Genomic DNA, 17,215 nt, shown 5'->3' with positions numbered 1-17,215 from the left:
GAGTCCTGGCCGATAGCTGAGTTACATTGGAGTGAACCGCAGCTCCTTACCGGTCCGTCTCGAAAGGTATTCTTCCTCTGGTGGTATTCGGGCTGTAGAAGCAGCTCAAGCGAATAAGGACGTGGCGACGGTGGTACTGGGACTGTTATTTTGCAGCAGGCCCCCTCAGTGTGGTAGAGGAGTGGTCTTACTGATCTAGTGTCTCACCTAAAGCTGGAGGGCCTCATCAGAGCGTTAGACAGAGCGCGCCGGAGTCCAGGACAAAGTAAAGAGAGAGCGCGCAGGGGTCCAGGACAAAGAGAGTGGCGAAGGAGGTGTATTTCAGGGCTGCTCTTCCTGTACAGGAAGTGCAACTTTGGCAACCGCTGGATGCGGTAACGGATAGAAAGTGGTACATTCACTTCTGGCTGGATCCCCATAAGTAGACCTGTTATCTCCCTATCTCTCATTCCTTCTCTGACTCTGCCCCTGGCTGGACCGTAGCCATTTGTGTGGCGCCTCGCCCAGTGGCTATAGGAGAGCAGGATGGACTGTCTGGCCAGCAGGTACCGGCGGGCCTGTTCGAGGCGCGTTGCTCTGGGTAAGTGATCCTCACTTCAGGGGCCCGTGGCATGGGACAGGCCGGACCCCTAGGGCATACGGAAGGGGTGATCAAATCTGAGGAAGGGGTTGGCGTACTGTGTGTTTTGAGCTTAGAGTGCAATCTTTTTTGTAGTCTTATTTTTTTTACTACCTTGATTTACACTGGACTATTACATAAACTTTTTACACTGGACTTACATTGGCAAGGGATTTTTGATGATGAAACGACGCCGAAAGTACTGGTTTTGGAGGCGTGGAGGTAGAAACGCAATGGTTGGGATGCTGTGCTGTTATGGTAAGAACTGAAGTGCTTGGCATTTCGTTACATGCTCAAATGTTGCTTCTCAACAGATGTCAGATGCTTGCAGATTCAAGGATTACATGTATCATAAAGAATTCTTATTTGTAGGCTTTTTATTATGTAATATTGAGTTTTAAGTATTTGTGGTATGCATGGATTTATGTGTTAAGTATTATGGCCTTTGCCAGCAATTGTATACCCTAGCTTTCCATAAACTACACAATGTATAGCGAGGCCGCTTTTGTTCCGATTTCTACGATCTAACCTTTGACGCATATTCACAAATGGCTCCATTACATGGTCCTCCCTGGTCTTTGCACTAACAAGGTATTAGTAGAACATTTCCTGTGCACTCTCCCTTGACTCTTGGCGTCTGATGTCCTGGGAGATCTGCATTTGGTTAATCTCTTATTTTTAACCAAACATTGGGCTCTATTTTCTAAATGTTATTTCTGGCCCCTTCCCATGCGGCCTGCTCCTTGCTTTATTTTCCACTGTTCCCATCTGACTGCATCCCTGGACATGGCGGTTTGAAGCCTGGCATGGTTTCAAGTTTCTAAATGACTTGGAGACGGTATTTCCCCCCAGATTAAAGTGGGCATGTTTGCATCCTTCTTGTTTGTTTAACGTTGAAACGAAAGCTTTGCTTAATACGATACTACCCACACAACACACAATTGAGTACAGTTACCCTAAAAGACTGTTTGATCCATTGAGCCACGCAACAGTAGCTTTGCTGAAATAAATCGGTTATTGAATAATTTATTATACCATATCCTTTAAACATATTCAAATGCTGCCGTTAAATGTGACACAACCAACGATTGAAATGAAAATGGAACCTGCTTATCCGTTTGATTGATAATCGATTGCTGAGATAGCATTGAATAAGTACCAGCATTAGTGTAGTAAGCTACCTCTGCCACGTGAGGGAGAGAGCGTTGGTTGCAGAAGGTAACGGAGAGATGGAGCAGTGGCAGCCTCTAGAGCCAACAGCCTGGGAAAAAAGAGGGACTTGTTCTCAGAGTCCTGGGAAACATGTCCTCCCTCAGCCCCTCAGACCACCACTTGAAGCTTTGGCAACTTCCCCATGTTCCATTACCCAAACCATGTGTGTGTTTGTGTGTGGGTGTGTGTGTCCGTTGAAATATATAAAGCAACAGTAATGTCTCTCTCTCTCTCTCTCTCTCTCTCTCTCTCTCTCTCTCTCTCTCTCTCTCTCTCTCTCTCTCTCTCTCTCTCTCTCTCTCTCTCTCTCTCTCTCTATCTCTCTGCCTTGTTGCTCTTTCTAGTTCTCTGTTTCCCTGGTATTCCATAGTATTAAAGGGAGGCTAATTGAGGGAAAGCAGTTTGTATTCATTCTCTCTGCCAGGAAGGAAAATGCTGGGAACAGCAGCAGAGGACCACCCCATCCCTGCACTACCACCCACAAACACACTCATTGTTTGAATACAGGAAGGCTCCTGTATACACGCCGGGCACGCACACACGCACACACAAATCAGCTGCAGTTCCTGTACAGCTAGGCCAATGTGTTATGTGTTTCTATTAATGTTTTCTCAATGACGGTAAATGACGATGGCTGTGAATCATGCGGAGATGGACAATAGAGGATAGGTGTAGTTGTCAGTCCTGTTAGCTGACAGGAAAACTAACTGATGAAACCCCAACCAATAAACACACGTTCATAGACACACACACACACACACACACATACACATACACACATACACATACACATACACACACACACACACACACACACACACACACACACACACACACACACACACTACCATACACAACCAAACTCACACAGACACACACATACACACAACACCGCACGTACACACACCCTAACAAGCAACACACACATTCAGAACATATCGGAGAACAGTGGGATGCTGTAAACAATAATCCTAGGGGTTATGTTTGACCTTGATGTGGGATTCTACAGGGGGGGGGAATGCACTCCACCAACTGCATTCAGAGGTTGTCTGTATAATCCAGAGCGGTACCGCAAAGCTTCTCTAGGGGGCAGTCAACTAAGCTCTGGAACCGCACCAATACTTTGCCTCGATACCTGAAGCTGAATAAGTAAGATTCCTCTATCACACCCAATCAGTCACATATGAATTAGTCCTTAGTGCTAACTCTAATAATTAACTGGTTTGGAATGTTTTCCAAATGAACCCATATTATGGGTGAGGTTCTAAATGGAATAGGTTATGAATTAAAACAAAAACGATGCAATCAACACTGCAATCCCATACACACAAAGGAGCGGTTTGCACCAACTCAAAAAGAGTTCACAACAGAGGAGGAGTCCTCCTCTGGTTGGGGGTCTCTCACTTTAGCTAATGAAGTCCCCCATGTGTGGGGTCTTGTAATCACTCTGTAACCTGATGGTCTAATCGATCCTGTCTGAACACAAACTGAGCGTTCTGTTCTAAGCAAGCCCAGCTGCCCCAGTCTGTCATGGGAAGAGCAGCCCATTGATTGTGTCTGATGGTGGATGACAGCGCGTGGCCTGTCCGGCCAGGGCTCCGGCCCTCGTTTAGCCGGGCTTGATGGAACGGATCTGAACATGAGCTTTAACCCTAGCCGAGTCCCGGTCTAACTCTCTGCTCCCTCTGTGAACCTATATCGTAACCTACATGGTGACACACTTTCTCCCTCTTTCTCTCTCTATTTTAAGATGCAGATGTATGAGGGTCATTGACCCCTTCTAAAAGGTAGCAGTTAAAACCGAGAGCTGGAATGTGGCTGTGTCTGTATGCATGCATGTGTGTTTGTGTGTGTGTGTTTGTGAGTTAGTTTCACTTTGATCATTAAACACGGCAGGATCAGCGCGCTAGTCTGTCGCGTCGCGTGGTCGCATATGTGTCGCAGTTTCGCACATGCGTTCTACGACGACCCACCCACGTTGAAGAGGTACTTTCCAGATGGATGCCCTTACCCCTCTCCCTCCCCCTCCCGCTGCCCCTCCCCCCTTCCTCCTCTCTCCCTCCTCCTCCTTCTCCTCTTCTTCTTCAAGAGGGGACATGGGACAGGAGGGGGAGTTGACAGCTGTGGATGGTGGGTGGAAATGAAGGATGTGTGTGTGTGTGTGTGTGTGTGTGTGTGTTTGTGTAAGTGTCTGAGTGGGTGTATAAGCATGTGTGTTTGTGTGTCTGTGTCTGTATGTGTTTTGTTTGTGTGGGTGTGTGTATGTGTGTGTGCATATGAGCGTGTGTGTTTGTCTGTGTGTATGTGCCTGTGTGTGTCTGTTTGTTTCTGTGTAATGTGAGCATCCTTGCAGGTTTCTGAAAGTGCCTATGTCAGCGTGTGTGTGTGTGTGTGTGTGTGTGTGTGTGTGTGTGTGTGTGTGTGTGTGTGTGTGTGTGTGTGTGTGTGTGTGTGTGTGTGTGTGTGTGTGTGTGTGTGTGTGTGTGTGGGGGGGGGGATTCACGCTGAGAGTTGCAGCATGTGACAATAGATTGATCTGGGCCTGTGAAGCGACACTTCAGAGCTCTACCACCCAGCAACAAACGCACCTAGCAAGTGTTTTTTAACTCATCCCTCGTACTACAGCCTGCCTGTGTTTGTGTGTGTGTGCGTGTGTGTCTGTATGTGAGTGTGTTTGTCAATTTTAGTTTTTTTTTTTACATACTTGCATTGCCTCATGGCAGTGGTGGTCGCATGCAGCCGTTTCTATTACACAGAAATTCATCAATCACTGTCCGAAAAGGGAATGCCCCTGATTAGTGTTGCCATGGCAACAAGGGTCAGAGTCGATGATTGCGAGGGGCGGGGTAGTTGTGCGACTTATGTTGATTGGTCCTAGAGTTCACTGTATTCTCAGTCTTCTGATTATTCATTGCTCATGCATGTGTGTTCGGAAATGTGGATGAGGCTATGTCTGCATAGAGGTAGTGCTGCTGTGTGTGTGTGAGTGTTTGTATTTGTGTGCGTGTGTGGTAGGGATCGACCGACACAGATTTTTTAGGGCTGATAACGATAACGATTTTCTTTCATCAGCCTTAGCCAATAACCGATACGCCAATACCGATTTTCTTGAGCCGATATATGGAGCCGATAATACACTGGAAATCCAGAGTTCTCGCGAGAGCACAATTTGAATTTGCTCAGCGAGTCACTCTGGGAACGAGCAATATACTTGTGTATATTCTGGGCCTCCCCTGGCCCAGAACATTAATCAATCACATCGATGAATCAATATAGGCGGGCCAAAATCGTTGCTGTTTTACCGACCGGATACGGCAAGAGCTATAGATGTTACAATTGGATGAGAGGAAGAGAGCTGTCTTTTGGTGCAAGCCAAATGATATGTATTAAGGAGTGAGATTATAACACTTCTATGATGTTATCAATAGGATACACAACAATGGATACCTTCCAAGCCACGTGGTTCCAGACGAGCATTGGAAATGACAGATGACATGTCATGGATAAAACGTGGTGACAAGGTCGGGGCTGTGGAAGCTGCTGTAGTTGTTTGTCACCAGACATCAACAGAGCCCGGAGGGCGTAGACGCCCCAATGCTGCTCCCAGAACTGCGTTCCTACTTGTACTGGTGTGTGTGCCAGAGTGTAAGCATGTGCAGTACATATTACTCATCTATTTATGCTTTGTATGTGTGCGCATGCATTCACACCAAGTGTGAGATGGGTTTATTAAATGTGACAACGTAAGAGTTTCCCCCCACACTCTCTCATTCTTTCTCTCTCTCTCTCTCTCTCTCTCTCTCTCTCTCTCTCTCTCTCTCTCTCTCTCTCTCTCTCTCTCTCTCTCTCTCTCTCTCTCTCTCTGTTTTTCACAATACAGGTGTTTTTTTACTTGATGACAACACTTCCTAGTCGTGTCAGCTCTCCACACGATCTCCAAAAATTGTCTCTCTCGTTCTCTCTCTCTCTCTCTCGCTCTCTCTCTCTCTCTCTCTCTCTCTCTCTCTCTCTCTCTCTCTCTCTCTCTCTCTATCTCTATCTCTATCTCTCTCTCTCTCTCTCTCTCGCGCTCTCTTTCCCACACACAGTAGTGTGAAATTAAAGTGAAATTAAACCCTTCAGGGCATTGAAGGGTGAGAGACCCTGAATGAGACAAATTACATATCAGACCTCTGCCTAGAAAATTCACGTTAGGTTGGTTTCCTACCCATCTCCCTCACAGTATGAGTCTGCAGATCCTCTCTCTCCCCTCTCTTTCTCTCTTGTTGCTTCTCAATCTGTTCTTGCCATCATGTCACCAGCCCTTGCACCCCCTCTCCCCTACGGTGGGAGGAGGAGGGGTGGCTTGTATTGTGCGGGAGTCAGCACCTACATTTCCGTCTGTGGTGACTAGGGAGGGGGTTGCAGCAGATGAGCACGGCCCATTGCCCCCCTCCCCCCTCCCCCCACAAACACACACTCCTCTTCCGGTGGACCTCCCCTCTGACCCATACAATAGGGCCGATTGTCCACGCGACTCACACACACATCACAAAGAGGAAGAGGAGAGAGAGACAGGGTGACGCCTTAAGGGATTTAGGGTGTCGAGATTGTTGGTTCCCTGGCTGCATGCGCCCCTCCCAGGGAAGGCGATTCTGTGTTCCTGACGCCGCAGAATGGAAGCACATGGGGTGCGACGGACCGCCGGCACGGAGACACAGAGGATACGTAGCAAGAGAGCGTGAGAAAAAACAAAGAGGAGTCCACAGCGGATTGGGCGAGGAAGGGACCAACCAGTCTGTCTGACTGGGAGGCTGTGTGTGTGTGTGTGTGTGTGTGTTTGAGGGAGAGAGAGAGAGAGAGAGAGAGAGAGAGAGAGAGAGGGAGGGAAGGGAGGATGCAAGGGAAGCCGAGAGACGGCAGTTGAATGCAAGCCTGGACCTGCCGGTTAGTGAGGGCTGGAGCCGGGGAAACAGGGGCGGGAGAGAGACACACACGAGGAAACACATCCATCTGGAGCTGGGAGAGAGAGACACACACGAGGAAACACATCCATCTGGAGCTGGGAGAGAGAGACACAAGGAAACACATCCATCTGGAGCTGGGAGAGAGAGACACAAGGAAACATATCCATCTGGAGAGCCATTCATTGGATATGAATCCCTCCTTTGGACTCTGGACATACGAGCATCAGTGAAGCTTCAGATCTCAGCCAGGTTTGTGATTCTATGTTCCTGTCTGTAGACGTATCTTAGCGTGGGTTTTCAGCAGCTCAGCCCTCGGTTCACACCGGGTGCATAATGCAGACAGAGGCTGATCACTATGCGTTCCTTGGGCAGCCTGGGTTTTTCTCCCCCACCCTAGAGAACCTCCAGTTACCGTTTGGGATTCCCATCTTGGGATCTAACGGACCCACAACAGGGAATGTGGCGTAACAAAGGGCGTAACCAACAATACAACACCATCACAATCCAGGTTCATCTTCACGGATTCCCTAGTGTCTGTATGTCTGTGTGTGTGTGTGTGTGTGTGTGTCTGTGTATGTCTGTGTGTGTGTATGTGAGAGTGCATGTGTGTGTTTGCCTGTGTGTTGCTGGGTGTGTGTGTCTGTGCATGCGCATGTTTGACTTTGTGTGGATTAGTGTATGTGTGTGTGTGTGGGTGCGTGTGTGTGTGTGTGTGTGTGCGTGCTTGCCTATGGTTGCGTTGGTGTGTGTTTGCGTGTGAGTGCCTGCGCAGGGATGTGTTAGTTAAGGTGAGTTTGCATGTGTGTCTATGCATGTGTGTGTGCGAGTATGTTTGTGTGTGGGTGCATGTGTGCGTGTGCGTGTATGCGTGTGTATGTATGTGTGGGTGGGTGTGTGTGTGTGTGTTGTGTGTCTAGTAGCTGCTCCAGCTGCAGGAGGGTATTAATCTGTTCCCAGGCATTGATGACAGAGCTTTCTAGCCAGTGGCTATCTCAGTGCAAACACAAACTTCAAATATAGCCACACACACACACACACACACACACACGCGCGCGCGCGCAAAGACACACTTGTTCACACATACAGACAGCGAGATGACTGTTTGTGTGCCTGCGTTTGTGGTTTGGTAGATTCATGCAGGTGTTATTATGTGCTTGCTGTGGCTAGCCATCACTAAGAAATGAAAGCAGCACATTTATATATATATATATATATATATATATATATATATATATTCTGCAAGGCTGGTAGAAGAAATTCTATTTCAGTTCTCTGAAGGCTGAATTGAGATTGTTCTTCCCGCTATCTCTGCAGTTAAGCTCTGCAACTTTGTCCGCAGAGAAATAATTCCTCCAGCTTAACCCTGTAGCTTCCAGAACTGGCTGTTGTCCCGGCTGCATAAGCAGATCTTCTACTCATATTCATCCACAACCTGTGATCATATATTAATGTCTTGCTGGGATCTGTGGGCTTGTTTTGCACATATGCCTCTTAAGTGAATCAGCTTTCGTGGGTTTTGGGCTTTTTTTTTTTTTGGAAACCCATTTCTTCAACAGCAACAAACTTACTGGAACAGTGAGTATTAGAAACACACATTACATTACTTCAGTTAATTACATAGAGACGTAATGATTTATTATTTACAGATTGAAGATTATCTTAACTACAACCCACAAATAAACACACACACACACACACACACACACACACACACACACACACACACACACACACACACACACACACAAACCCAAACACACAAACCCACACACACAAACCAACACACATTTTGCTTTCGATTTTTTGATAGAAAGGCCACCACAATCAATCAGTGTGCAACTTTATTAGCACCTTGCATCTGTGAGCGCCTCTCAGAGCCTAGAGGCTAGCGGGTTGTGGTGTGAGGGGGGGAGGGGAGCCTGTCCCTTAGGGGGGGAGGTGGTCCCTGTGTCACTAGTAAGCAGGGATGACACAAGGAGGAGACCGCACGTTTCTGAACCGAGGAAGCTAAGGGGAAAAGAGAACTAGGGGAATTCGAACATAATGAAATGTAACTAATGATTAACACAGCCTGTAAACTCCCATCATTGCACACTGACCCGCGCACACTCACTACCAAATCCCAGGTCTGCGGCCCTCAAGGTGTGGGTTCCACTGAGCCACATATAGGGATAGACAGGCTTTACTCAGAGATTACTTCTAGTCTGTGTGTGTGTGTGTGTGTGTGTGTGTGTGTGTGTGTGTGTGTGTGCGTGTGTGTGTGTGTGTGTGTGTGTGTGTGTGTGTGTGTGTGTGTGTGTCTGTGTGTGTGTGCGTGAGAGTGTGTGTTTGTTTGTGTGTGTTTGTCTCCTGCTAAATTTAGAACTTGTGGAAACCTTTCTCGTTACCAAAGAAGAAACAGGAAGGACAAAATAAAGAATAAAAGTCTCTCTCTCTCTCTCTCTCTCTCTCTCTCTCTCACTGCCTCTCGCTCTCTCTCTCTCACTCTTTTTCCCAGCCTTGGCTTAAGGATTCTGCATGCTCACATTCCTCCTTCCACAATGTCAGTTACACACACACACACACACACACACACACACACACACACACACACACACACACACAAGCACATTCACTGGGAAACACAATGACTCCCCTTGAGCCGCATGTTTTCTCTCTTCGCCCCGCTGTTGGATTCGCTTGTGATGCAAGCAAGCATTCATCCCGCTCCTCCATAATGCATGGGCTCCGTCCGGCCGCCATTGTTGATGAGGAACCTCTGTGACTGACTAGTCAGCGGCCGCTCTGTGAGCCCCAACAACATGACTCTTTATGTTCCTTCAGGAATTCTTTCACGACTACATAATCTTTACATGTATTGCTAAATGATATCTGTTTGTTTATTCAAAAGGCCAGCTCCTCATACCTCATCCCTGCTATTGTAATGCTATTCACATCCGAACAAAAATGTAGACGCAAAAGCATGCCTTTTTCGTCACTATGAACTAAATAAATAATAAATACAAAAATAGTGCTTCCAAATATGGGCATGTTCTAATTTTAGTAAAAGGTTGCACCCTTCCCAGTGTGCCATGCAGAATGTAAACAAACAGTAGAGAACACAAAGTAAGATATCCCCATGGGGTCTGTGACCAGACCAGGCCAGAACCAACAATGGGAATACAGCTTGTGTTTACAGTGTCTTGCTCTGTATTTCATACAAGTGACTCTATGTGAAATCCCACACTCATTCAAACACACCGGAACACAGATCCACTGTTTGAACTCTTAGACAAATCAATTTCTATGTTATTTATAAGTTACCAGAGGGAGTGACTCAGATATCCTCCACCCATGATGTAAACTCGATCGGATCTGGGCCCTACCAGGTGACGTGGTTATGCAAACAACAGGCTGAAGGTGTAGCTTCTTTATTGATTGCCGCATCTGGACGACTCCATTCCAGCACCTGTGAGGCTGCTGTTGGTTGCCAGGGACGACCCAGTCGCAGAGGGAGGAGGAGGGGAGAGAGGGCAGGGGTGGGGATTGATTAGACCAGGAAGACAAAATAGTGGAGGACTGGTGAATGGCAGCGCGTCAAAGGACAGATAGGGAGAGACCGAGAATGACCCGTCGATGTTATCGCATACCCTCTCTATTCCAACTATTGATTAGTTCAGTCCAGACTGAGTTCTGTTTCCATCACACTCCTGCATGGACCGTAATTATCTCTGTCTATCTGTCTTTCTCTGTCTCCCTCTGTCTCCCCCTGTCTCTCTCTGTCTCTGTCTCTGTCTCTCTCTCGCTCGCTCTCGCTCTCACTCTCACCATCTCTCTTCATCCCGCCGTCTCTATGTCACCATGCTCATTCTCTTCCTACTTTAAAGAACCTTTTTCAACCCAGTTAAGAAATGTCCCACTTGCTCCTTAGGGCATCAGTGACGTGATGCTGCATGACCGAAAGAGCAGAGCACAACTTCTACCTCTGTTTCCATTCTATTGTTTCCTGTTCTTTGCACCCTTAACCCCCGGCATTCCAATACGTCTGACTCTATTTGTGATTGGTATGAGATGTGTGTGTGTGTGTGTGTGTGTGTGTGTGTGTGTGTGTGTGTGTGTGTGTGTGTGTGTGTGTGTGTGTGTGTCTGTGTCTGTGTCTGTGTCTGTGTCTGTGTCTGTGTCTGTGTCTGTGTGTGTGTGTGTGTGTGTGTGTGTGTGCGTGTTTGTGTGCATGTGTGAGAGCGTGTGTGTGTGTGTGTGTGTGATTGCGTGTGCTTGTGTGTGCATGCTTGAGAGTGTATGTCTGTGTGTGTTTGTGTGTGTGCGTGCATGTGTGTGTGTCTGTGTGTGGAGGTCAAGGCAGGGGTCCGGCTGTAGGGCTGTGTATGGAGCTGGCTGGGGAGGAGTGGGGCCCTGGTGCCATTACTCACGGGCCAGCGGAGCGCGGGGAGGTCGGGCTGGGAGTTTATACAGGCGTGCTGGGACGACGCGCTGTTAGCCAGGACCTGCTGGGGGTCACCTAGCATCACAGATGTCACAGTGAAACACCCAAACCATCTTCACATGGTGTTTTATTTAAATGTGTGTCTCTCATTAATTCATATTAATACTTCTTTGCCCTGAATCATCATCAAGTAGATTGTTTATTCATCTTATCTTCCCTTATGAGCCGGGCTCGGGTGCGACGGACAAAGAGCATCTATCACTGAGTCAGGACTCAGCCAGATGGTCCTCATCTGCTCGCTCGGGCCACCTTTAAAAGGTTCATTGGCTCTTTTAATTTTTCCTCCATTATGTTTGTGACAGCTAACCGTAACTCTTTCAGTAATTGGCCATTAAGGAAGAACAAGAGAATTGGCAAAGAGGGTCTCATCTGGTCTGCCTCAATGGCATAACAAAACACACATAACACACTGAGAGAGAGAGACCCGCACACACACACACCCGCGCTCACACAAACACACTTGATTCTCTGGACAGTGTCCGGACCTGATTCACTGTACACTGTCCGGAGTTCATACTTAAAAACAGATACTGATTCATTCCTTGGAATAAGGACCAGCTGATTGGTTCAGATTTGACCACCTCATTATTACATTATCACACCTCTGACGCATAAACCTCCCCACTCCTTTGCCGCTCCCCCTATTTCACGCTCGGGTCCATCAAGCTTCTCTCTCTCTCTCTCTCTCTCTCTCTCTCTCTCTCTCTCTCTCTCTCTCTCTCTCTCTCTCTCTCTCTCTCTCTCTCTCTCTCTCTCTCTCTCTCTCTCTCTCTCTCTCTCTCTCTCTCTCTCTCTCTTCCTCTTCCCACCCCCCCCCTGCTGAACTTTGGTTTCCTGTGGAACCGGTTAGTGTGGTGTATTGAGGCCGTGGGCGGAGCCAGAAAGGTGATGCTTTGGTTAGGAACACAACACAGAGAGAACAACACAGTGTGGGAGAGTCAACACATCAGACTGCCCATGAAAGAGAACGGGGGAGCTAGTGTGAGTGTGAGAGGGTGCATGGCTTCTTGGATGGAGAGGCACCGCGCACACGGCACTGTGGGGCGGACCAGACCTGCCTTCTCCAGGAACACGTTTCTGTCAGGTACGGGAGGCTGTTTTTCGGATAACGTGTTTTTTTCGGTATTGCTGATGTGATATTGACCAATTAAGGCGATGAGGAGGGAACACGCACACACACACACACCCGCACACATCTCTCACTCATAGGAATTAATAACAAAAATGGTGGTAGGACCGAGAGTGATCGAAAGAACGTTTCGTATTTGGTAGTGCTGTTTGATTTACTGTACTTCTCAATAATGGGCTATATAATAAAAAAAAAAGCTCTGTAAAGCTGAGATCTGCTCGTATAAAATATATAGTAAATGTAAGCTGGACCCTGTAAATATAATATATATATATTATACGAGTGATAGGTATGTGTGAGTGCGTGTGAATGCGTGTGAGTGTGTGTGTGTGAGTGCGTGTGGATGCTTGTGTGTGTGTGTGTGTGTGTGTGTGTGTGTGTGTGTGTGTGTGTGTGTGTGTGTGTGTGTGTGTGTGTGTGTGTGTGTGTGTGTGTGTGTGTGTGTGTGTGAGGCAGGGGAAGTCAGCTGATACTAAATGAAGTTGATTATCATTAATAAAACTTCCCCTCTGGATGTGGCTTAACCAGGTTAATCAGTTAATGTTTAACCGGGTCGTGTTCCTCTCTCTGGCTCTTAACCTGAGGCGGTAAAACAAAACACAGCCTCTGGACATGGAGAGGGAACAGTCAATAGACTTCTTTATGATGGGGGGGGGGGGGGGGGGGGGGGGGAGACACAGACATTTTAAGTAGGACCCAGTAGAACTGGATGAGGCTGGCTACAGTGGGAACGACAAGGCTCTATGTGGTCCCCCGGGGAGAGGTACCATTTACCTTGTATTATGTAAACAAACCTATTCACGCTCTGAGGAATGACATGGGTACTTAAGTTTAGATCACGATTCTGTAGTCTCACTCTTCAGTCTTTAGATCACCCTTCTCTACTCTCACTCTTCAGTCTTTAGATCACCCTTCTCTATTCTCACTCTTCAGTCTTTAGATCACCCTTCTCTAGTCTCACTCTTCAGTCTTTAGATCACCCTTCTCTAGTCTCACTCTTCAGTCTTTAGATCACCCTTCTCTACTCTCACTCTTCAGTCTTTAGATCACCCTTCTCTACTCTCACTCTTCAGTCTTTAGATCACCCTTCTCTACTCTCACTCTTCAGTCTTTAGATCACCCTTCTCTACTCTCACTCTTCAGTCTTTGGATCACCCTTCTCTACTCTCACTCTTCAGTCTTTAGATCACCCTTCTCTACTCTCACTCTTCAGTCTTTAGATCACCCTTCTCTACTCTCACTCTTCAGTCTTTGGATCACCCTTCTCTACTCTCACTCTTCAGTCTTTAGATCACCCTTCTCTACTCTCACTCTTCAGTCTTTGGATCACCCTTCTCTACTCTCACTCTTCAGTCTTTATATATCTTAAGCCTTATGGATCACTGAGATGTGGATACACAAAGAGTTTCACTTTCTTTTGTTTTGACCAATTATGATGCTGGAGGTGCTGGAAGTGCTTTTTTGGCCATTGATAGCGGCTTTTGAAAGGCGCACGGGGAACCAAAACCACATGAAGTAATATGGTTGGTGCTTTAAAGTGCTATTGTCCTGTGCTTAACAATACTACTCCAACAGCTACACTAGCAGACTTGTTCAATTGTGAATGCTGTTTACTGAAACAAATCATATCCTACACATTTCAGAATTGCAGAATGAGATACATAAAATAGAAGTTTATCCTCCTAAACTCATTACACTAGTATCCAAACATACACACTGACACACACGCATTGAAACATACCTATTGCACCCATTCAACCCTTACGGTAAACATACAGTACATCAATTACCACAATATTTGATTCCATATTCCAGCAGCCGCTGAGTGTGTGTGTCTTTGTGTTTGTATCTGTGTGCGTTTGGACCCATAGTATCTCCATGACACGCGCCATGTGAGGAGACAATAGGTTCATGACTTAATGGGTCACATGACCTGCAGGGGGGGTTCTGGAGGGGGCGTCACGTTAGTCACAGATGAGATGATGTGTGTGTTTAGGGAGGGGGAGGGTGTCTAATATACTATGTCATGTATTTGATAATACCTGATACCCTGAATAGGAAACAGATACAGCATATTGGGGCACCAACTAGTGCTTCATTGTGTGTATGAGTGTGTTTATGTGTGTGTGTGTGTGTGTGTGTGTGTGTGTGTGTGTGTGTGTGTGTGTGTGTGCGTGTGTGTGTGTGTGTGTGTGTGTGTGTGTGTGTGTGTGTGTGGTCATGAGGGACCCAGATGGTGGGTGTAGAAAGCTGTGCTTTAATCCCCCAAGCCAGGATATAATACCCTCCTACCAGATACTCTCTTTCTCCCTTCACTCTCACACACACACACACACACACACACACACACACACACACACACACACACACACACACACACACACACACACACACACACACACACACACACACACACACACACACACACACACACACATATATAACACATGCACACAAAAACCCACATAGGACTTTGGATGATGTTGATGGCATGGTCATGTTGTGTTTGCACGCTTTCCCCAAAGCTCTGAAGATTTTCTAGGTTATCAAGCCCATCTCCAGGTGAGCAACTGGTACCATGCTCTAGATACCACACCAGATAGAGAGACGTGTGCGTGGGCGTGGGTGTGTGTGGGTGTGTGTTTGTGTGTGCATGCATGTGCAAATCTGTATGTGTGTGCGTGTGTGTGTGCGCGCGCGTGTATGCCTGTGTGTTTTGGTATGAGTGTGATAGAGAGAGAGAGAGAGAGAGAGAGAGAGAGAGAGAGAGAGAGTATTCCAGACTACTGAGGGAATTACTCACGTGTGGGCTCATTATTGTTTTCACTTGCCTTGCGTTTTCTCCTTCATCTTTTATGTGCATATTAAATGTCTGTGTTTGGAGACTTGTGGCGCTCTGTGGACGATGCCCTCCTTCCTCCTCCCCTCATTACACTCTCCAGGGGACGCTCCTTATCTACACTCTTAAATTATATCCTCTCTCTCTCTTTTTTTCTCTCTTTCGCTTGCTGTGACTCTCTATCCTCCTCTCTCTCTCACTTTCTCTTGCTCTAACCCTCCTTCGGTCTCTCTCTCTCTCTCTCTCTCTCTCTCTCTCTCTCTCTCTCTCTCTCTCTCTCTCTCTCTCTCTCTCTCTCTCTCTCTTTCTCTTTCATCTTCCTTCTACTTGCCATCATGGTTTCCTGCACCGGGGGCAGGGTGGTATTTATCTATTTCCATTGGTGTCTTTATCTCTCGTCATCCATCTATTTTATTTTTATCACTCATTCTAATCTATCTCTCTGTTTTGGTTTCACCGCATTACTTTAATGGTCGTTCCTCTGTGCTAGTGCAGCTTGATCTTCTCTGTGTGATATAAAATGATGTTTAAAAGAAAGTACACTATTTTCCGATAACACTAATGAGCTGAAATCAAAGGATTCTTCCGTGGTTCTTTGAGCATATTGTTCTTTTGTTGTGGTGTGGTCAACAGCTCTTTGATTGTTTTGAATGTTGGATTGGCAGCGTGTTGATGTTGACGTCCCGCAATCGAAGCACAATGAATGACGATGGGATTCACTTTTGGAGTGTTGTGATCAAGATCAAGTATGGAAACATGCTGTGATATAAAAGAGTAGCTTGACGTGGTTAACACACCTGTGTGGTTGGTTTGCTTGCAGAGAGAAGAGGCAAGGCCAGCTGTCAGACCGGCCACATTGAGGAGCCCTGCGTCGCAGTGAAGCTCGAACACACCAGAGGTAAGACACACACACTCACTCACACACACACACACACACACACACACACACACACACACACACACACACACACACACACACACACACACACACACACACATAGGCACACAGGCACGCATGCACGCACCCACACACACACACACACATTTAGCAAAGACAATTACAGCTTGTGCTACGTGTTCCAGTTCCTACCAGACACCCCTTCCTGCCTCTTGAGTTGAGTGGGCGGTGGTTCTGCCACAAGCCAGCTTCCATGTGTCCTAAGAAGGGGATGCTTATTCACTTTACATGCTCGCTATTCTAAACTTTTATGGGCATCGCTTTGCAATTTGATGACTTTTGCCATACCGGTTTAATATGGTTATTGTGCATAATTAGTACAACTGAGTCATTTCACAGTTGGATGCCAAGGGTAAAAATGATGCATAGAAAGAGAGAGGGAGAAAAAGACAACTTGGTGAAGGTCATTTACATCTTGCTACTGCAGAGATAAATCTGTGGTATGAAGCCAATTCTATATTTATAGAATTATACCGTACATGCAACTGTTCCTGTTCCTGTGTACACATTCAAGTAAAAGTTTGACATTTTAAAAGTACATATATCAGCACATCTTTTTAAATGACTGAGAAAAAATATTACTGATTTCCGTAATCCTATGATCACAAATACTTTGTTCTAGTCAGTATTATTATATTATTACTTGTAAATATTTCCTTTTCAGATATCTGTAATGGAATTCCTGATAGTAAAAAAACAGCTACAAACATAAAAATCCCGCCTTGTGAGTGTTTAGCAACTCCAATAGCTGTAGCAAGTTAGCGCATACAAAAAAAACAAAAAAAAAACAGAACAATCAGACTCAAATAGCTTGGACTAGCTTCGACACCTACAAGCATGAATGGTGTAATTGTTGAAGACACTTTTTTGAGATAGGGCTGTTATAATATATATTACATACTATTATATACGCTCCATATGAGAAAAGGGTATTTAATAAATAATAACGTCTAGGATTAATGAAAATATTTCAGAGCACTGTCTGGCATTATAGCAGTGCCTTACGCTAAATAGTTTATAGGTAAATGT

At 46.3% G+C, this 17,215-nt stretch overlaps 1 protein-coding gene across 6 annotated transcripts in view; it reads left to right on the top strand.

Moving 5' to 3' along the window:
* The window catches only part of fgd4a (FYVE, RhoGEF and PH domain containing 4a), a 45,193-nt gene that overhangs the window by 5,098 nt on the left and 22,880 nt on the right, over nt 1-17,215 (top strand). Inside the window, exons 1-2 of one of the 6 annotated variants that reach the window (XM_030365793.1) lie at nt 406-580; nt 16,049-16,126. In XM_030365793.1, the coding sequence (XP_030221653.1) occupies nt 526-580; nt 16,049-16,126 (133 nt within the window). In that variant the 5' untranslated portion in view covers nt 406-525. Of the gene's footprint in view, nt 1-405; nt 581-837; nt 878-6,677; nt 7,027-12,174; nt 12,345-14,932; nt 14,952-16,048; nt 16,127-17,215 lie in introns of those variants that run through there. The other 5 variants (XM_030365792.1, XM_030365794.1, XM_030365790.1 and 2 more) reach the window with 5 other exon arrangements.

The sequence above is a fragment of the Gadus morhua genome, chromosome 9 (genome assembly GCF_902167405.1).
Source record: "Gadus morhua chromosome 9, gadMor3.0, whole genome shotgun sequence".
Lineage (NCBI taxonomy): Eukaryota > Metazoa > Chordata > Actinopteri > Gadiformes > Gadidae > Gadus > Gadus morhua.
This window is presented reverse-complemented; position numbering and strand designations above follow the sequence as displayed.